The sequence below is a fragment of the Falco peregrinus genome, chromosome 7, assembly GCF_023634155.1.
Source record: "Falco peregrinus isolate bFalPer1 chromosome 7, bFalPer1.pri, whole genome shotgun sequence".
NCBI classification, from domain to species: Eukaryota; Metazoa; Chordata; class Aves; order Falconiformes; family Falconidae; genus Falco; species Falco peregrinus.
The window spans coordinates 38584852-38607404 of record NC_073727.1 but is presented as its reverse complement, the minus strand read 5'-3'; the positions used below and the strand labels follow the sequence as shown (position 1 = coordinate 38607404).

Here is a 22553-nt window from a genome sequence, read left to right as displayed (position 1 = left end):
GAATATATATTAACGAAATCGAAAAAAGAAAGATAAATTATTAAATGTTATAGCTATTAAAAGCATGAAGGAGATGGACACATGGACAGCTGACACATACTGATTGCCACGTAGAAGCATTTGTTATACAGAACATGTATCCACAGTACTAACTCATATTTGAATGCTTTTGGGCATACATCAGGGTACACAGCCTTGCTATTGGCATTAAGTAGCTAGTGAATGTATATAAAATATGCACATTCTCAAAGAACTCTCAAGCACATAGAAACAGAGAAGTACAAGAGGTTGAAATAACTGATTCTGACAAAATGTGAGACCATGAACCCCTACCAGACAAAGTTCTCATTCCTATTTAAGGTAAGGCGTATAAACATACACGCAAAACTTCAAACAATGCCAAGCACTTATGATACTGCAAGAGAGATTCTACATTCTGCTCTCCTGCAAGTCCTACTTCAAATAAACAGTGATATTGACACTTGACCGAAGGAAGGATGTATAACAAAGCTGGTAAGACCTTATGTGCCCAAACAATAGGTAAGGGCCCATTTGTTTTTGCATGGGCACTCTTTACGCTTCTTACGTGGAAATACAAAAATGTTACGTGGCAACCATGAGTTTAATGCAGTTGCATGTAGCAAATGAAATGGGTGTACCTAACATAAAATGTTATTACTAGGTTGTGCAAATATGGTAAATGACAATATTTACATGTCATTTACAAATAACAACTATTAGTAAGAAGCAATATAAACACTGAGCAGGCACTTTTTCCCCTACCAGAAACCTGTCAGAAATGTTGAGAAAGAGGCTTAATTCAAAGTGTACTGAAGTTGAAGAGAGACCTCCCTTACATTTTAATGGGCTTTGGATCTGCTCTTAAATTACAAGTAACATCGCATCTGAGAATGAGGAACCTTACCCTAAACAAATAAGATCATAGAATAATGTACTAAAAATTATTCACTTGAAAATTACAAAATTCATTTTCATATTATGGTATGGTTTTGTCTATTTTGTAGCATTAATGTATTCTTCCTCTGTCTCTGGCAAAGGACATACTGCTCTACTGTATATTCATCACAGCAGATTTCTCTCTATCAATGAACTAACCAGGAGCCAAGTAAGAGTTTACAAGTGTCATATAATTAAAGATTCTTCGAGATGACAAACACAGCTGTGCAAGGACCACAAATACCATCTGTAAGACTTAAAGGCTTTTTACAGCTCTAGTACTAAAAGTCTGGCTCATGAAGTACCAGTAAGTCTATCACTGTCAGTGTCAAGTCTACATCAAATATTCAATGAATTATCTTTTTCCAACCTTGTATGACTACAGGCCTGCTGCTACTGTGTTATTACAACTACTAATATTTGCACTAGGAAAACAAAGTCATACACGTGTACTGAGAGGCTTGATCAACATTTAGATCTTTTGAGTTTGTCAAACTGAAAGACTTCACAAAAATCAGCATCCAACCAAGCTGCTATTTCAGAAAACACTGTTTACACAGAACCTTGTACAAACAATACAGCCTTGTGATTCATTAATTATTTTGTAACTAGAATATGCAGCCACAATTGGAAGGTTCAAATATTCTATTGCTAAAAACACACTGCAAAAACAGACAGAAAATGTAAGTCAGCCATGTAACTTTATAACAAAATCTTGATTGTTGGTGATATTAAAGCCATGAGGTTCCAATGTATGCCTGTGTTAAATTCAAATTTCAGCAGACTAGGTACATACAGACAACATATGAATTGAAAGATACTCATTCACTTCCACTGTATTGAATACCGAACAAATTTTGGTTGCTAAAGAGAAGAGAAACATGTTTACAGCTTCCGACTGGCTGCATCCCCTAATAGTGTTACAGACAGAAATACTCCTTAAGTTCCATACCGAACCCAAGATAATTATTACCAGCAGGTGTCCAAGAACTGACAAATGCAATTAATATGTATCTTTTAATGAAGTTTAAGTAGTAATTTAAGCATTCAGTTCATCACCTATATGTGTGATTTCCTTCAGGTATTTCATGTGGGTATATTTTTAGCGTATAGCTACCAAAAATGACTATGCCACAACACAGAAGTATCAGAATGCCACATTTTGACAATTTCCACAGACCTATTTGTAGTTCTGCATGCAGATTCTCAATTTCTTATGCTGGTAAGAAGTTTCTTGGCTGACTAGTCACTGAAGTCAAATGGAGAGGTTCCTAACCATGGGAATAAGCACAGTATAGCAATCAGCTTAGAAAAGAGAAACTGCCTAAATAGAAAAATAACTTATTTGAGAACAGAACAAATCCCACTCAGATGTACTGAGATAATAGATGCAGGGCTCCACACTACTGGAGTGTAAAATAATCTTGTTGAAAGATTCCTTGCCCTTTCTTGATTGAGATAAACCACATGGGTGATTATATAAATCAAACAGGGCAGTTTGGAACATGTCAGGAGAATTAATAAGTTCTGTGGAGTTTTGGTTCCTATTGTTGTGCTAGTTCCTCATGGTTATTGTGATATTCTGGCTCTGTTGTAGTCCACAGGAGATTTATTACAGAACTCATTACATTAATATTTTAATTAAAGCGTATCCAATCAAAGATAACCGTAACAAAAGACCTGGAATGTGTTGTGTTAGAACAGTTTCACAGAATGACACATGATTCTCATCTCCAAATGGAGACTTTTAAGAAGCGCTGCCACACAAAAGTAGGCATTCTACTTGATCGGTCGATGGAGACAACATACAGGGGTTTTTTTCTAGGGCTGTTACTGAACTGAGAACGTTTTGGGCTTTTTTCTTACTTGTAGTAAATTTTAATTTGTATTGGTTAAGGATCTTCAAAGTTTTCAGGGATGTAAATCTCTGAATTATAAGTTATGATTCATTATTGGTTATAAAAAAAATTGCAGCAGTAGGCTATTAGATCAGAGTACATGCAGCTGATGCTTCTTTATCTCTTATGTAACCCTGTCACTCTAATACAAGGTATTAATCAAAGGTTTCAGAAATACTCTCCCTTGTGAATAAATCTAGCAAACATAGACAGCAGACATACTTGAAAAAATTAGAAGTTGCAAAGGTAAATGATGTTCAAATTACAATGTGGCTTCCCTGTGGATTTCACCGCCTTTGGAAGAGATACAAGCAGTAATGCCTGGGCATGAGTGCACACATACATACACATCAACAAAATCAGGGCTTCAGATTAGCTGTAACAGAAATTATTTGGAACATCACAAGAAATGGAGCTCCTATTCATCTTCTAAAAGCATAAATACTGAATGAAAGCATATGTTAGATTTGAAACACCTACTATCTTGTTCCTTTTGAACTCTAACAGTATACTAATGGATATGCCAGAAAGGTATCAAAGCACAGACAACCTAGGATGGGCCCACTAGCAAAAGGGCATGCTACCGAATGTGAATTAATGGATAAAATGCACTGAAACAGAATTTGATCTGACTAATAAAAGCAGCAATAGTTGTATCACAGACTGTCCTCAAAATATTCTGAAAGATAATGGAAACAAAGTTTAGACTACCTGTGCTGTAGTCAGGAGCCCAACTCAGTTTGCCTCATACCAGGCACCAATTGTTGTAGCACAAACTAACTAGTAGACTGCAACAAGGCTTTTACCATCAGTCACATTCTACTGTGCTTGCCATTTTGCCTTCCTCCAGAAGCCAAACCACGCTGCTGCTCCTCCATCCACCCCCCTCCCACCATCCTCAGGGCTACTTAACTACTTAGCAGGAACGAGCTACAGCTGCACATTGTCCATGTCTATCAACACACTGCCTTGGAGGCAAGGCCACAGCTGATATTATCAATGCTAATCAGCCCACCGCCTTCATTCCTCTACATATCTGCATCGTATTGCTAAAGAACTAATGTTGTGAATTTCTACATTTCCTTGAAATAATTTGTCAGCTTGGCCCATTGTGTTATAGAAAACTGGCTAATAGAGGAATGTTCCTCACGTCCTCTTCCTAAATGATACTGTTGGCATTTATGTTCACAGCTGGTACCTGCTGGCAGTCCTATCACATCTTATCTATGTGTCAGGTCTACTGCTCAGACTCACAGGGCGGTTGAATTTTGAAGTGACCCCTAGAGATCACCTGGTCCATAGTCTGGCTCTGTCTTGCTAACATCCTCCCTTGGCTGTTTATACACATTGATAAGACCTTTGCAGAGCCTTCTCTTCTCCAGGCTGAACACTGCCAGCTCTCTCAGCTTCTCCCTGCATGACGGATCCCCCAAGCCCTCATTCATCTTTGTGGTGCTTCACTGGACTCACTCCAGTAACTCCATGTCTTTCTTTCATACTGGAGAAACCCAGACCTGGATGCCATGTTCCAGATGTGGCTTCATAGCACAGATTGTTGATAAACTATTAGCCTCTAATGATCTCAGTAGAAGTTGTCATTAAGGACTATGAATTAAGGCAGCCTAGAAATTTTTATTAAATCAAGTCAAGACTGATTCAAAGGTAGCCCCGCAACTTAGTCTAACTAAGCAAGCATGCAGCAAAAAAGAGTAACTTTTAATGAAGGTACAGTTTGAATTCCTCAAAAAGACCAATAATTTCAGTTATGTTTCTGCTATGAAGTAAATATAAAGGATAACATGTAAATCACTGATAAATATGACATCTGAACAAGTTCTGCACTTCATTAGCTCATTTTAAACATACAAAAATAGAGATACCAGCTTATGCAACAGTTAACCAATACAAATATCTAATCTTATTTTTGTATGCTTACATTGCTCCTCCCCTTTCATTTGCTACACCTGACGGTTGTTTCAAATTGAATGATCAAACTGGTGTCTTTCTCTGTTTGTGTGGTACCTTGGTTACACAGCAGCTAGCACAATGGAGATGTCAGAGGGAAACAGTCATAACTGTAATGCAAGTAAAAATACATCGGAAAAAATGTTTAATGAAAACAAATATCCCCCCTGTCTTTCATGCAGGTCTGCCTTTAGTTTTGTATTTTAAAGGAAGGCCAGACTTTGTTATGGTATCATGAAACAATTTAGAGATTATCTTTGACAAAATTTGGTGTAAAAAAAGAAAACCTGTTTTGTTACAATAGAAAGGTTCACTGGCTTACAAAAGTGTTGATCAGATTATTTCTGTTATCTGATTTTTACTGATGAATATAGGAGTAGAATCAGCTTATCAGACAAATAGCTCTGTATGTCAGAATTAAGCTGTCCAGTAGAGAAATAACTCTGCATTAAGAGAAGCCGTACCAGATGAGAAAAATATCAACTCAGATATCTGAGTGCCAGGAACAGGTAATTTTGACTTATTCACAGAAAGATATAAAATGTCTGTTTATATCTTGATGCCATACATGTTGGTGCTGGTGATGGAAAAATTCTTCCTTATCCTGGGGAACACGCATTCATTCTTTCACATGTGAATATACTACCCTTACCTTTCGCAAACATCACAAATGCATTACAGCTTCCTGCTCATTCATTTCCAGTAGCAAATATGACTTCAGATGATAGCTACTTGGAATTTATAGCTTTTTCTGCTAGTCCTCAAGTCCATCCTTCACTTAAAAGAACATCATATTTTTTAAAAAATTGTTTGTTCACAGTAAGAAGAACTTCCTCACCTTAAAGACAATAAAGCAAATGAAGCAAGACAAAAACGTTCTCTGCAGAATCCAGATACGACAGGGAAGCATTGTGGCTTTGAGACAGATGGTTCCTGTGGAGTGGTCTATAGCAAGCTGCTGATAACTGCCATGTGGCCATCTGACATTTGTATTCGAATTAAGAGAAATGGTGTTCCTGAACAGCTATGGGAAATGCTAACTTGACATTATTATGATGTATACAGAAGACCAAAGGTAACAAGGTATTATGGACACATCTGATTTTGTAAGCTGTTTTCACTTTGTACTTGAAAATGAGCACTTTAGGCTTACTACATACTGTACTAGAAAAGGATGTTACAGATCAGTGATTTTTTTCTTGTAGTATTGAACCTATGCCTAACGATGCTCATTTTTACAAGAGTTTTCTTCAGTTCATTCATGGAAAAATTCCCATTTGCATTCAAATTATCTTTCTGCTGTAAGTAACAAATCCATTTATAAAAATTTAATAAGAAGATCTCTAAGTAGGTCTGGAAGGCTAGCCTAGCTGATCATAGTATTGACTTGAATATATATTTTTTAAAATGTCACTATTTTTATATGAATGTACTTGCTCTAAATTTTTACATCTTACAGATAATTTCATACAATTTTTAGAAAACCTTATATTTTAGGGAACAAACTCCTTTCCAGGTATTGTTGAGAAATGAAAGGAGCATAATTTTTTTCCTCATTTAAAACAAAGAAAATTAAGGATGTGATCTGTGATTTTCTACATATTAAGGATCAATATTGAATGATCAAGTATGAGTCAAAGTCTACTGAGCTTGTAGTAAGACGAATCACCAGCATGGTTTGACTTAATGGCACCACTTCAGTTTTCTGTATTCACTCCTGGCATTTGATTTATTGATTCCTTTCTCTGTCCTCATTTTAGTGACAATTAATCTCTATGGTTACTCAGCAAACAACGTTCTTCAACTGACCATCCTAACTTAGCAGTAGAGGATCTGCCTCAGCAGGAGAAAGAAAAACCTCTCAGTAATATAAGGTCGATGCTGCTTGCAAAGAGCAGTGATACAGCCTGGTGTATCAGAAAACCTCAGTCACCCATATGGGCAGAACATTCCCCAGGGAGAGCCAACAAGGGATATCAAAGGCCAGCAATGGCACCACTGGACATGCTGGGTGACGGAGAGGAGTCTGACAGGCAGGCTTTCATCAAGTAATGGTTTGAAGGCAGGCAAATCAGGGAGCACACCTGATTCACAAACAGCCTTCAGAAATCTGTGGAAGTCCTGGATAAACAGGTCTGTAGACTTAACTTCCAGCAGGTAGAAGTACAATTAGAACTTCACTATAAAAATGAAATTGTGGAAACGGAGTTGCCTTCCTTTTTCTTTTTAGCAACAGATATTTACATACATTTATTTTGTGTATTTGTTGCTTCTTGGTAGGCTATTTCTGTTTATGAAGAATGACAAGTTTTGCTGTGCAAAAAAAGCTGCTGCTTGCCTGCTTTTGGAACACTGAGAGTAACTTCCAGGCTGAAATCAGTCTCATAGTATATTAGAACAGCAAAGGCCTGGAGAAGTCTGAGAATACAAATTTCTGAATCTTATTGAGCATCTGGTTTGCTTCCTAGCAGTTAAACTCTTTCCTAGCATTTAGACTATTTTGTGTCAAACTGCATCTTTCATCAATACTTCCTAGATCGTAGGGTGATACTACAAGAACAACGCACAGGTAATATTTCAATGTGGCTGGTATGAGTGCAGGTACAAGAATAAGGAAAACAAAGAATGAGACAGACCACAAAGCCTAGAGGCCTCATGCATTGTTTGTTGTCAAACACTAATAGTCTAGTCTGATGTTTCTGAGTGATGTAAAACACGGGGTAACCTTTGCTCATTCCTTACTCTGGAATTCCCGTGCACTAAATGCCACCGAGGCAGAGCAGCTTCCCTGGGATGGCTGCCAGCACTGTGAGTGCAGCTTGCTGAAAATAACTTGGTGCCAAGAAGATGCAAAGGGCAATCACTTAAAGGGAAAGATGCCATCAGAGGATTTAGCACAACCACAGAAAGACTACAGCAACAGCAAGAGAGGAATAGATGTATTTCAAGTGATAGTTAAGCGACAATTGCAAAGCTGCAGTTTCTAGAACTTACTCCATTAGTTACAATAATTTCAGGTGCCCATAGGCAAATTTATTTTAAATTTGTACTGATTTCTTCAGAATTATTAAGAAGCTGGAATCTAGAGAGAGGCATAGCCTGATTTGCTGATGTGCTAGTGACAAGAAGATGGGATGATTTTGCCGAATTCACTTATTTGGCAAAAAAATATGGCAAATTTTATTATTATTTATGAACAAATGTTTGTAGGGAGATATGGTGAAGACTACATAACTGCAGTGTTAATCTTGTAATATCAGAATAAAGATAGCGATGGAAAACATTAAGAATGAGGCAGATCCCAGAAAGACTTGAACTGCTAGATGGTTTGGATCTTCAAAATAAAATGCAGTAGAGATTAGTTGCCAGAATATTAACATAGAACTTACATACAACACATAAACCAGCAAGGCCAGGTTGATAAAACACGACAGCAGGATTTTTCTTCTTATCAGATTCAGGTATAAACTGAATACAAAACCTGGAAAAAATACTACTTTCTTTATGTAATATATACAACCCTTTTCCATACATGGAAGATTACCACAAAGCCAAGCAGAGTTCTTGCACATGTAAGAAGGAAATTTGGTTTACATCTACTAAGTTTTCTGTACTGTGCAGCTCTTCAGGACACCTTGACAGGTTAACATCTATAGATTTGATCTTGTGAGTTTTTGTTAGATCCTGGGGTTTTTTCCCACATCTGTATTTAATAACTCCCAAAGAATTCAGAATAGATATTTTATACTTTTCTAAAATTTAGAAGGATATACAAATTTTTCAAATCCACAGATATATTCTGTCAGCTTTCCAAAATGACTATTGAATAATTATTTTATAGAATTTCTAAAAATGTTATAATAATCAAGTAACCATTTGCTGGTACTCTAAACTGGTATTGTCAAGACCTGGACTGTATTCCAAGACACTGGAATTTGTTCACAAACAGTCTTGTATGTAAAGCTATTCACATGACTAAATACATTGTTAGAGATCTAAAACATTCAGAGTATTTAAAATTAACATTCTCCACATGAAAAAAAAAATGCATGGCCATATTATTGTTGCTGTTGAACAGTGTTTGCAGGTACAGCCATCAAGATTTTTCTTTCACATATTAAGTAAAATTGCCATAATAAATTCTCAAAGAATGTGTGAATGGTCCAGATATTCACACATAATTAGATGCCATAGGGTGAACCAGTGAGGTTAATAAATGTTCTGGAGTAAATAAATAATGATCCTCATTGTTTCTTCATTGTTTCTAAAAGTGAAATCTTTAAGCTTCCCACACTCTTCTCCAATTTTTTTTCTATTTTATCCCTCATCAAGGGTGATTAGTTTCCAGTACTGCATAAACTATGACTATAGAATCTGTTATGTATGATTTGTTGTCTCAATTATTCTCTTTTAAACGTGATGATTTCTTTGAAAAACTGGAAGAAATATGTCTTGCACTTGGAAAAGAAAGTGTTGAGGAGTATGCTAATCCTCAGTTTCTTAGCAGCTCATTTTGAAATTTCGCAGAGATGTCTCCTATACAAACAATCTTTATCCCGATGCTGGAGACAGCCTTTATGTCACCAGAATCATGCAGTCAGCCATCGTAAAGAAAGCTGTTTAAAGCTGGACCCAAGCCCTGATGTACAATGCTGTTGAACAAATTGGATATTTCTACAGGCAGCCAGCGCAGAAGTACTGGAGGTCAAGAGATCAAGACTTGACGGAAAGAAGGAGAAACAGTGATGGAATAGACTTCATATCAGCAATTTTATAGTCAGTATTGGATGGAGGAAGGTGCATTATTACAGATGTTCAAGATAGCAAGAGACAGTGCAGTTTTCCCCCATTGTTCTCTGTATGCACCCCCATCCTTTCACTCACTGTCTGCCCACACAATGTGAAGCAGGGCTGGTCTGTCAGAGACAACAAATTCTCTGAGGGAGAGCCTGGTTGGAGCCACACAACCTTGGATGTGGCAGTGACACTGAGGAAAGGTGCACTCTTAGCAAAGCTACGGGTTCAGACAATGCAGCAGTCTCTGCTGTGGGGGTGCCTATAGGGAACATAGCCTCAGGGTATGCCAGGTTCCCCCCTGCCCGCCAGTCTGGACTTTGGGTTCAGCAGCAGGCAGGTACAGTTTGCACTTTGTGTGCATATGGTAGGTTGACCAAACCCTTGATTTTTATCGGTTTTGGTTTTGTTTTTTTTTTTAAATATCAAACAGATGTTTAAAGTCATTTTATCCTCAGTTTCAGAAGAACTCCAAATCCCTAGAATACAGAGTAATTTTCCATAACAAATTATTTATTTTATGAAATGGTAATTTTCCATAGTAGAAGGCTCTGTCAACATAAACTGCTTATACAAATGTTTGGTTGCTCTGCAATCAAATAATTGGATTCATACACAGAGAATTGAAGATCTAAATATATTTAAACACTAGATAATTTCTGAGTTAATAAGAAATAATTTTCCGTGTTAGAAAATCTGGAGTAACAAAAGCTTGAATTGCCAACTCTTAAAAGATTTATAGACAGGCAGAGAAGCCATTTTCAAAAAGTAGCCTTTAATACATTTGTGTTTCCTGAGTTTTTGTCTGTAGGGAATAAAGTTTTCTTAATTAAATGAGTCTCACTGATATGAGAGTATGTAATGTGTCACATACAACATTTTCATACTTTGCTGGTACTGCAACATGCTTTGCAACATGGAGCAATAGCCTTAAATTATCTCTTAGCTCAATACAATTTTTCCTAGGTTAGCATTTCATTTGGTATGAGTCTGAACATGATATCATGTTCCTATTTGGGATTCAAAGCCCCTGAGACCATCTCTGCTTGCCTTTCTCCCTTGCATTCTGTTATCATACATAATCAGAAAAGTTTCTGATGTTTCACAATAGCTGAAGATATACCTTCCCCTTATGTCTACCTACAGGCTGCCTTAAGACGATGCCTTGACTTCCTGTAAGGATCTGCTCAGAGTTCAGGACAGCATAGTTATAATGGTGCACAATCAGAAGACTACAGATTCTCTTTCCTTTGATATTTGAATTTTTTACAATTAGTTAGATATAAAATTCTTTATCCCTAAAAGCAGTAATAAGTCAATTTCATGGTCTTTGGTTTTCTGTTCTCTAAAGAAAAATGGAGAGTTTAAACAAAAGTGAGAAAAGAAGAAAAATGGGAAGTTTTCAGAAGTAACAAGCAGCTGCTGTGAATGTAATATAAAATATGGACAGAAGAGGAAATACCGCATTAAGCAAAAGCTCAAGAGTGTAAGGAAAAAGAAAAAGCCATGCTTACGAGTTTGAGAAAATTATTTTGTATTTCTGAATAGTGGTGGATGTAAAATGTTTGCCCCGGCATTCATCCTCCAGTTCTACAGAGCAGAGGGTTAGCTGAAGGTCACTCTGCCTCTCCCTGCGAAGTGCAAATAGCATTTATTTTTAATAGAAATTAGTATTATAATAAAATATAATCTGTAACCATTTGGCTATTTCTAGTATTACAAAGTTCAACCCTTTTGAAAACTCTGGCTACCATTTTGTTGAAGCCCACCATAGTGTGGCTCATGTGACATATTCAACATTTTGATTTTAAAAAATTCTGAGGATCCCACAAATATAGCAAAGCCAATGAGAGCACTAGGTGCTCCAGCAAGGCATAGGTTTCAAAAGGAGCTCCCCAAAACATTTTAAAGTGGCTAATTTTGCAAATTCTGACTTTGGTCATTAAAAGAATTTTTATTTCAAGGAAAAGTGTTTGTGTGACCAAGTCAAACTAAACCTTTGTTTCTATGCCTCTATTTGTAAAACTAATAATTTTAAAGCCTCTTAAAAAAAACCCACCCAACTTACTGATCAACGTGTTTAGAAACATTCTCTTTCTAAGTTATATTTTTAATTAATGTATTCTTTTATACTAGTCTCTTCTAGAACAATTAATGCCATTGCATGACACATGAAAAACATATTTTCTTATACCATACACGATAATGTCACAGCTTAAGTTGACTCAGTTTCGTATCCGCCTGGGCAAAAACCAAGGCCATTTCCCTTTACATGACTGACTTTCCAGTGAGTTCCTCTTCTAGACAAGAGGGACTGCAGGAACGCTGCCTCAACGTCACGGGAAAGATGCAGAGGAACATTAACTAGTAAACCATGTGTGTGCTCAGCAGGTACTTCACTGTGAAAGGCAGTGAGGGCAATTTAAGGGACCAGCTGGAAATCACACTACTGGTGATTTTGGTAGAAATATCTAGTGGTGGACTGACTTCATGAAAGTTTTCCTGATCTCCTTGTCGCTGAATCCTACAGGTATCCTATACCTCAGAACCACCCTATCACTCTCTACAGTGCAGCTTATTTGTTGTCAGCATAGCAAAACTGTAGTGTGTCAAATGTGACGGTAGAGTATGTTGAAACTCATCTCCCAACAGAAACCACCAGAGCAACTATGTTGACAGTGTTATTCATATTTGACTTTTTAATGTAAATTAGCTAAAACAATTTTTTTCTCTCTGCTGCACTCAAGTGGCACTTCTCTGCAGAATTTAATGGTATCACAATTCAGATCCCAGTTTGCCACAGAGGCTGACTTACAATAGTGACTTTATAAATTAATTATTGTCTCATATATTTGCAACATGGACAAGAACTCCCTGGTTTGTTCAAAGGTATTAGATTTGCTTGTGTTGAACTTAATAAAGTGTAAAACAGTCTAGGTAATGAAGAAGTTGTTAACATTGGATTGCGACTAATTTTCTGTCTGCTACTAAGAGAAACAGCATTAGTTCCCGTGCCAGAACGTATAAATCAGTGTGGTGAAAAGGTAATTTCTAGACAAGTGTTCTCAGGAGAAAATGAGCATAACAGAGAGTCAAAAAAGAAAAAATGCCTGTTTGGTATAATTTTTTTTAAAAATGTCTCTAGAAATTGAGAAAGTAGCTCAGAGGTTTTTGAAGTTCTCCTAGAACCAAAGCTGAAGAAGGTCAAAATACTGTCAACAGGTGACAATTAAAGGGTGGCTACATAGCATTGAGACATCTCTGCTAATTGTTTTCTGTATTTTAAACATCTGGACCTTTTGAGACTTTTTTTAGAGAATGGTTTGTTTATTTGCAAACTAATTTTCATCAGCTGTAATAAGAAGGTGCAATGCCAAACACAGATTGACATTAAAGGCTTTTTGCTTTTTTATTCTTTTATGAAATGTGAAACACTTTTTACTAATACTTAGAAAACAACTGAAGTCAGCTTAGGCTTGTCCACATTAGTAGTAAACATGATTAAAAGTTGAAAAAGGATTAGCCAAGTGATGCTTTGTGGGTTTTTAACCTAAACTGTGAATACCAATTTAAAGAATCTAATGTAGTGAGACCAAGCTGCAGTCACATATTAGGTGGTCCAGATGAATACGGCTGCTCCCCAAGAGGCCCTCTGACCAGCTGACATGTTTAAACATTATAATCCTCCCTTTCTCGTACTATTTGATTTAAAATAATGTTTGCTACAGTGTTTAAGCGAAAAATAAAACCAGAATCCCACACTCCTTTACCCTGCTAGGGAAGCCCTAAGAGGCTAAATCTGGGGGAAGATGACAAGAAGAAGAATACATCTGTGGTGCACGTGCAAGCCTCTTTTAAAGCAAGTGTGTTTCACAGACAAAAAACTGCAGCCACCAAAAGGAAACTTTAACATGAAGAAATAATCTCTTCAGCACTATACAGTTATCACAAAAATAAAGCATGGAGTACTGTTATTTTTTTCACTTGTTTTCAAAATAAGAAACAAAAGTAGTACTAGGTCTATTGGGAAGAGGGTGAGAAGAAGATTGCTGAAAGATTTGGAAATTCAAGGCTTCGGTGACCTTTGAGTTTTCAATTCAAGCACTATAAAATTAAAAGATCTAAGCAGACTTTTCAAAACAGTCACTGTATTGGAACCAGATTTTCAGTCACCTCTGCCTACTAGCAGGTGGTCAAAGCAAGCAACTCTCCATGCCCCTCAGTCCTCACAAGCAAAGTGGGAATTCTGTCATAGTGGTCAGATTTTTTGCCCTCAAAATATATCTGGTCTTTTCTCTTAAAATCAACAACTTGTTGGTAGAAAAACTGTTCAGGAGGAGGTGCTCGTTTGGAGAAAATGCCCATTAGAAAGGTTTCTTCAGTTCAGGACAGAACTCCTGGAGCTGCAGGTGGACATCTGCCTGAAACAACCGTCATGTGCCACCTCAGCGGTGGCAAAGCCCTCATTTCACGCCGGGGATCGGCACGGGGCAGCAGGCTGTGGGCTCCACCTGCCAGGCCCCGCGACCACAGCTCAGGCCCTGGGGGACACCGCAGTGCTAATCCACCCTAGGAAAGCCAGCACAGAGAGGGAACTGAAAGCTTTTCTCCCATACCCTCTTGAGACCACTAGCATCAGGCTGTTGGCTACTTCTGTTTGAGGTAGAATGGGAAAATGTTTCCCAGGCAAGTTCTTGTGCACAGCGATTTTTCAGATCTGGCCATTTCAATTAGAAACTAAAGTGAATTGGAGCTTCTTTGAAAGCTTGACCAATTCTATCGGCTTTGGTGATGATACATAGCATGAACTTAATTTCAATCTCCTCATGTTGCACCGGTATTTGTTACCATACTATTACAGAGGTTATATTTTGGTAGTGGATATTATTATTATTATTATAGATACAGTTTCATGGATCAAAGAGACAGGATGTTACAGCCTTGCTACATGAAAAATACCTTGTGACACAGTGCGGTACGTCTTGGTCCCTAAAGAGAATCACTATTTCTCTGTTTTAAAATTATTACTTACATAGTTGTGTCATTGAAGCAGATCATGGACTATGCTGAAAACAAGCGAGATCAGCCTCCTCTGTATTACAAATCTATACATTTTCCCAGATGCTAGCACATAAACTAAAAATTAACTGTGAGGTGAATTCAAATAAAATCTGCTGAACTTTTTTTTTTTTTTTCCCTGTGAGAAAAGGAAGAAGAGAAGGGAGGTTTCGAGGGTGATGGAAGGGAAAGAATGCATTGCAGCTTCTGTGGAGCCATCAAAAACAGCCTGATGGTACTGCACTGCTGAGGAAGTTGTGGAAAACTGCTATGAAACAGGTATGGCAAAAGGCTAATGAGCCTAAAATTTGATCTAACTGGTGAAGAGAAGTAGTGCTTATAAAACCTGAAAGCTCAGTGGGTCTGATCTTTCACAGATATAAATTGATGGAGTCCTATTAATCTCAGTGGAACCATGCCATTTTACACTCTCACACACCAATCTAATTTGAGTCTACTTTCTACCTTTCAGTCGTTCTGCCTTTTAAAGCAGTCCTACAAAGAAAAAGCAACTGTGCACCTGAGGAATTTGGTTGGAGAAGAAATACATTCCAGTTTTATCTTTCTAGCTGGCACTTACAGTTTGTCCAAGAAAATTAAGATTATTTTTTTTAAGAACAGAAATTTAGAATTTGGAAAATGTAGTTTCAGTATAGTAGTTCTTTCTCTACAGTATGTTATTTTCCACTTTATTTAGTATTGTAAGGTCATCTTGAAGAGGGCTTTTCCATAACAGTGTCTTCCGATCTGCTAAAGCAGAAAGCAACTCGCTGTCCTCCCAAGCCTTGAACAGGCAAAGCTCCCTCTGCTGATGTGTGCAAGTTCTCCTCTATTAATCAGGCCTAATTATTGTTTTCCTGGCTGTCTTACAGTCTTCTAATGACCATATTGATTAAACTGGAGATACACTGCCTAATTAAATTTATGATGGCCGTTCTGATGCCACTTGAACATTGTTATTGATAGACAGATATTATGGGACTGTGTGAAACAGAAATGCCTATGAATAAGTAGTACAGAGCCAAGTCAAATCCCAACATTTGAATCAGAAAGGGGCAGTGATGTTTCAACGTGGCCGCCACTTAACAGAAAGCCAGAAGTGTGTCTTCTTGAAGACCTCATGCATCTGCTTTCATCCCTTTCTGGGTATCGATGTGAGGTCTTCTCCTCCTCCTCAGCAGCCTGGTACATAGCAAGTCCTCATTCTATCTAACCTTCTTAGAGGTTTAAAGCCAAATATAAGTGAGGGAAAAGCAGGTGTTGCCCATGTTTAGTGTACCTCAGTGTGCAGCTCTGGGACTGTCTAAGCAGAGGTCCCAGTTCTCATTCTGTGCCAGGACCATCATACGTAAAGGGGAAAATAGCTACACACTTTGGATGACAGCTGAATTATTGGGAAAGTGCTAAGGCATTTCATGTTAATATGTGTTCATTTCTAAAGCACAGCAACCACCTGGGGATCGTCATCTGTCTTTCCATGGGATGAGTCTTTGTACACTAATGGTAGCTCTGCCATTAGTATTAGGAAAAGCCCCAGAGCTCAGCCAGTCGTCACAAGCACTGTAGAAAGTGTGCTATGGGAAACAGGTTGGGTAGGGGGAAAGAAAGGGAATAAGAACACGAGAGTACAGACCCTTTCTTTCAGAAGGAATTAAGGGCAATTTCCAAAGGGAGCAGAATTGATCACACGGTAGCTCAATATTACCCTCCAGGAGTTCTCTAGTTGAAGTTGAGTTCTCTTAATTTCAATTTTATAGGTGTATATTTCTCTGACCCATCTCTGAGTTCCTGTATATTCAGCCAAAACATGTCTACCTCCCACTTTATTCTTGGGAAGGTAACGATCGTCCTTGCCAAAACATCTTTCCTACATATAGATGGGTTAATATTATCATAGATTCTGCTACGAACAACCATGTAGAAAATTGTATAGAGGTCCTGACAGCTGCTGCCCCAAAAGTGTGTTTTTATACCTCTATGACAATTAGCTAAACTTACTTTGACAGGAGATTCTGTGCTCTGCTTTTAAAAGCCTTACACTGCTGACATTAACACACGCCATAGTGAGATATTAATTGGTGAGTTTTCTCATACCAGAAATTTTTGTGGATAACTAGTATAAACCTACCAGCTACAGAAAAAAACCCCAAACCTCTGCAACTATCTTCTTCTAAATATTTGTCTTGTTTTTAAAATAACCTACTCAAAGAGAAATAAATCTTGCTGTTCGTGTCTGCATGCAATTCTTCTTTAGCTAAACTATAACAAATTCGTCTCTGTGTGTGACTGGGAGAATCCTAACTTCTTATTCCCACCTATTAAGAGGGAGAGGTCATCAGCTATGTTTATCCATCTAGGCAACCTGGATGTCTTATTTGGCTGGATAGTAAGCTAGCAGAAGCATATCATATACCACTATAAGACTACGTGGCTTAAATAAGTAGCTAAACTGAGTTCTCATCCATCCTCGCACACAGCTCCCACTGGGAGGAAGAACGGAATAAGAAAATCAGAGTCAATAGGGCCCTTTCATTAGTTTAATTTCTATAGTTCAACACTGTTTACATAATAAAATGATAGCTATAGATTTTTCACTTTCTAAAACCAAGTGAAAAATGTATATCAAAATTACAGCATGGATGGACTGCAGATACCATGCTATTAAATGTGTGCAAAAGAAATGCTTAAACCATTTGACTATTGTTTTTTGAGAATTGTCTCTGCCCAAAACTTTTCACTTATAGTTTTGCCACTGAAGTCTGGCTTCTGGGACTGCTCTTTCTTCTATCTGATTTGGCCAAGATTTGTTAATTTTCTACTTTAAAACTGGAGGCTTTAAAACAGCTATCAATAGCCCAGATCTGAGCACTGTGAACCCTAGCAATATATTTCCTGAATCCCACAGTCTGTTACAGGAAAACAGAAATTTTAAGTTCAGAGGTTCAAATATTGTTTTCTAATGCCACTTTCTTGAAGTGGTACTGTAGTAAGAATAATAGTACAAATAAAATTAAAAAGTGATCTAAACAATTTTCAGGAAGATACAGAAGAGTTATTTTTGCTAAAAAACCTTTCAGCAGTTGACTTTGCATTTTAGATTTCTAGAAATTGATTAAATAAATAGTTTTAAATGCAAAAAATACAATCTACCTTTCTGGTATTTACACAAAGCTAATATTTCAGAGCTGAGAAATTCATACTACTGTCAGAAGACACATTATTTGATTTCCACTCATTTACTGTGAAACCACAGAAAAAGGTTACCAACCACCCTCATATAATTGCATATCTCATGCCTGGCTTTGTGGTCCAGCTTTTCAGCGACATTTTTCATCTTCAGCTGCCTAAATTGATAAATCTTGTGTTGAGAAAGAAAAAGCACCAGAACTTCTGAACTGCTTTTGGACATTTAGACTGCACGTTTGTATCCCAGTGCCCCCAGGGTATAAACTCAAAATAACATCAGTTCCACATCCTGAAACTTGTGACTGAAAAGTGTAACTTTCACATTAGATGTAAAGCCAATGTTTCACTGAAAGTGTAAAAACTGATGTCCCTTCAAGGGTAAGCCTGCTTTCTGGCTGAGGAACAAGAAAAAAATGAATGCTATAATTCCAATAGAGAGAGTCCCATCTTCCACCCAATATGGATGTGGAAGGAGGAATACTGAGCCATCATTTCATTACAAAACACTTAATTTTGTTCTGGCAGCTAGTAGGATCCCAGCTGTCCCTTTCACTTTCACCTTGTGACAAACACATGGAGCACTGTAATAATTTCAAGTACAAAAATGGAGAAAAGATGAACAATAGCAAGTTGCTAAGAATGCTCATTTACATGGGATGTCTTCCTCCCTGCCCCAAATGACTTGGTTTTCTGTTGGCCCAACTACATCAAGAGCTTTTGGCCATACATCTAGCTTGATTACAGGACAAATTTAGTCTTAAAACATTTCTTATGATTATATAAAGAGGTGTCAGGTTTTCTTCTATTGACAGTAATGGCTTGGTTAGTAACTGCCACTTCTGCTTTGTACAGCTCCTATAAAGGAAATTACCAGTACAAGAGAAGTTTTTTCCCTATAAGACTGAAAAATTACAAGAAAACCATATACATGTCATACAATATCAATTTTCAGACTGTTTCTCATTAAAATGTGCTTTAACTATTGGTAGAAGAACCATGGAGTAAGGGAAAAGGAACCATGTATGATTTAATGTCTCAATTACACTTCATAATTGCAATGGAGACACTGGAAAATCAGCCTGCTTCAATGACCTACCTAGAGGTCTGATAATGGCAAGCAAAGGGCTGGGTTTCAGAAGGGAAAAGCACATAAAGGGGGAGGAAGGGGAGGAAACAGCTGCTGTTATAATGGTATATTTATATACTAGTTTACAGAATGAAAATTTCACAGTTTAAAAAAAGTGATCTGTCATATATTGGATCAGACTGTAGAGTATGCCTTACTGTGCTTGGAATCGCTACGACTTCACTGGTGACAACTCTTGTCCACCCTACAGAAATAAACTCAGAATGAGCAGACATTCATATCACATGAAACTTCTGCAATACAGGTTGGTTTTGTTTTTTTTTTTTTGAGACAGAATGACTACAAATGTCAGTAAGCATTTCATTCACTGCAGAGAGGCCAGCTTTAAATTGTATTGTGTTCTCGATGCTGAATTGAGAATGTTCAGAGAAAGCATTGCAGATAAACTTTTCTTACTGAAGTAGAAAGTGTCACTTCCTCAGCTGAAGTCCAGTTAGCATATTTACTATTAGTATCACCAGTAGCAGCTGCTACAAAACACAGAGGCAGAAAAATGTTTATCAATGAAGTGAATAATTTAATTCTAGGAAATTATTCTAAACAAATGTCTTACAGATTGTCTTTTGAAAACTTGGATATCTTCATGTAGCTACAGGGTTGCTCCTTACAGAACAGGCTACAGTCCCCATAGACTGAGGCTTCCCCTTAGTCAAATTTACCAGTTAATCATCTAACAAATACTATATTAACCTTTCTAAAGTTGGGGCTAGAGAAGCAGCACTTTAGTTTTTGAAAGCAGCTGGCAGTTCACATAGTAAGATTTTGGGGAGGGCTGGGGAGGAGGGAGTGGCATGGAGATTACAGAGTAACAGTTCAACTAACAAAGCTTGACTTTGGGTTGTTTGGTGATATGAAAAAAAAATATCCTCAAGTATCTCTAAAGAGACGAGGCACTAAAGAGTGTATTTGTGACAAGCCTCTTTGTTTCTGCAGTCATCAGTGAAGATACAGCAAAGGAAATGGAGGAGCTGCAGTTATGCATTTGCAATACACAAAGTCCTTGTTTTCCCACTAGGCACTGCAGAATAGCAATTGTCCATTCACAGCACATATCACATCCTCTGCATTTCAGGGCTAATATTTTTGCCGTCCTTAACCTAGCATGCTTCAGCCTAGTGTAGTTAATTTTTGCAACCCTTTAAGGTGCATTGCATGAGGTAGGTGTGCTCATGTTCTGTTCCTTATGTGAATTGTTTTTTTCAGGTATGATTTTTAAAGTTAAACTAAAAGATTTTCAAATTGCGGAGGGTTTATATCTACAGCAGCATCTCAAACAGAGCTGTAAAAAGTCTCATTCCGCTGACTGGGAAAAATATGAAGATTGCTAGTCATTGAGAATACATGTATATTAATGCAATTAACAACAGAAATCAGCTGTGTTGGCTGAAATTATTTTTAAGACCACTCATTCACACACACACACACACACACACACGAGCTCTGACAAGTGGCTCCTCCTCCTGTATTTTAGAATCACACTCCTGAAAACAATGTTAGTTTTATGCTAGCAGTTGCTTTTGTTTCCTGCAGCACACACTGTCCACTGTAATGCTGCAATACTCATTCAAGGCAGATCGCTAGCTCAAATATGAATTGAACCTATACGCCATCAAACAGACTCCAGGCTACATTACTTCAACTTCCAAGCAAATTTCTACTTTTCTCTGTTTAAGTAGCAAAAGCTATCTGAAGACTGGTGTTGATATAAGACGATCAGCTCCCTCCCTTCCCACTGAGGATCTGCTTGTAAGTCAAAGCGCAGGCTGCTTCTTGATTTTGAACTTCTGAACCCAAACCAAGTAAAGCAATCTAAGCATGTAGTAAAAAAAAAAAGATGTGGTACATGTACTCCGAAAAATGAGCCTGGTATTCTTTTCTGCTTGACCTGTTTATTGCCAACTCTTTCTCCCTCTGCTCTAAACTCTCAGACTAACTCACAGCCCCCTCAAGATAAGAATGAGTTTCTGCTTTCTTCTCCCTTCATCGAAGCCAGCCAAGTCCCAGGTCTCCTCTCCTGCCACAGAGCAGTAGGAAAACATACAGAAAAAGCAATCACACTTTCCTCGGTGGGGTCAGAAAGAACTGCAATAACAGACTCTTCCCACAATCTTCTTTCGCCATCAAATGGTTAAATCAACATGTTAAAATTTTTATCTAGTTTGAATAAAGAGAAAAAGGGAGGAAATTCAAAAACCGGTTGCTGTAGTAACAATCACCACTAAAAATCTTTGCCACTAAATAATAGTATTATCTCCCTCTCCCCCTCGCAATTTTAGTTTCCCTTCAAAAATAATCATGCTGCCTCTTTCAGATTTGCTGTACATACCTCAACCATTAAACAAGACATTTAACCATAGTGGCAGTTCTGTGACCTTTGAATGCCGTGAAATCTCTAAGCGGTGCAGCTTGTTCATGAAGACTTGTACTGCAGAATCCAGTAACTGCATCCAGGATTAGGAATGGAATTAAGTAACAACGGCAAACAAAAATAAAAAAATAATAAAAAAAAAAAAGGGGCGGGGGGGGGGGGGAAGGAAAAGGAAAAGGGCAAAAAAAGAAAAGAAAAGCTCCCCAAGTCCCCCAACCCGGCCAGTCAAACCACCTTAAGAAGGAGAAGGGCTCGGGCGGAGCGCACTCGGCTGCCGGGCGCGGGCCGGGGTAGCGCTGCCGCTGCAGCCGCCGCGGGCGCGCGGGGAGGTGCTGCCACCGCCGCGGGCGCGCAGGCCAATCCGCGCGCGCCAGCCCGCGCCCGCGCTGTCAGCCGCGGGCAGCCCTCGCTGTTTATGTTTCCTCGTTTCGGGAGTGACGTCAAAGGGCTTAGTTTTTCCTCTGCATGTGCTATTAATTTTAAACGACTACTATAGGAGGAATGTGGCAGTGATTTAGGCAGCCTACCCTACAGGAAAGAAACCAGAGACGTGATTTATCTGTCCTGGGTTTAGCGCAGAAATATTAGAAAAAAAAACATGGACATAAAAATCTAGTGAGAGGGGCCGGAAGGATCCAAAATATCCTCACAAAATGGGGAAAGGCTATAAATGTGCTTATACATATTGAAGTATTCGTAAATACACCCGAGATGTTTCCCAGTGAGAGCCGGGCTATTTGTATGGGTCATGGTGCAAAACCAGCCCCGATTCTGCCCTTGCCCTGGAGTGAATCAGGAGCGGCTTCGCTAATTCAGTGGTGTCACACCAATATAAACCTGGTGAAAGAGATAAGACTGAGGCTACCATACGCATCCCTTTATCGATCAGCAGTAGGTACATTGTGAATTAGTGGACTTCTTTCATTGCTCCATTCTAGTCATGGATGCAGTCGCCCTTGAGCTCTGCTGCCCCGTGCCAGCACCTGTTCGTTCCACCAGCAGGCCGCAGCTCAGCTGTGCTCGCCCATGAGCTGTGCTGTGGACCAGCACTCAGGGTTTTACTTCATAACAAACCCCATGTCAGAAGGGAAGAGGCAATGGCCAAGACTGGCTTCCAGCATCACCGCACCACTGTCGATGGAGAAGTTACGCAGCTGAAGCTTCAAAAAGCAAGTAATGT

General features: G+C 38.3%; 1 protein-coding gene across 1 annotated transcript in view; it reads right to left on the bottom strand.

Annotated features, from left to right (window-relative positions):
- PDE7B (phosphodiesterase 7B) overlaps window positions 1-21756 on the bottom strand; it is a 180980-nt gene extending 159224 nt beyond the window's left edge. Inside the window, exons 1-2 of the mRNA XM_055809859.1 lie at window positions 21608-21756; window positions 21332-21446 (exon numbers count right to left, since the gene is read on the bottom strand). Coding sequence (XP_055665834.1) covers window positions 21332-21352 — 21 coding nt within the window. The 5' untranslated portion in view covers window positions 21353-21446; window positions 21608-21756. The remainder of the gene's footprint in view (window positions 1-21331; window positions 21447-21607) is intronic.
- Between the last annotated feature and the right edge of the window lie 797 nt (window positions 21757-22553).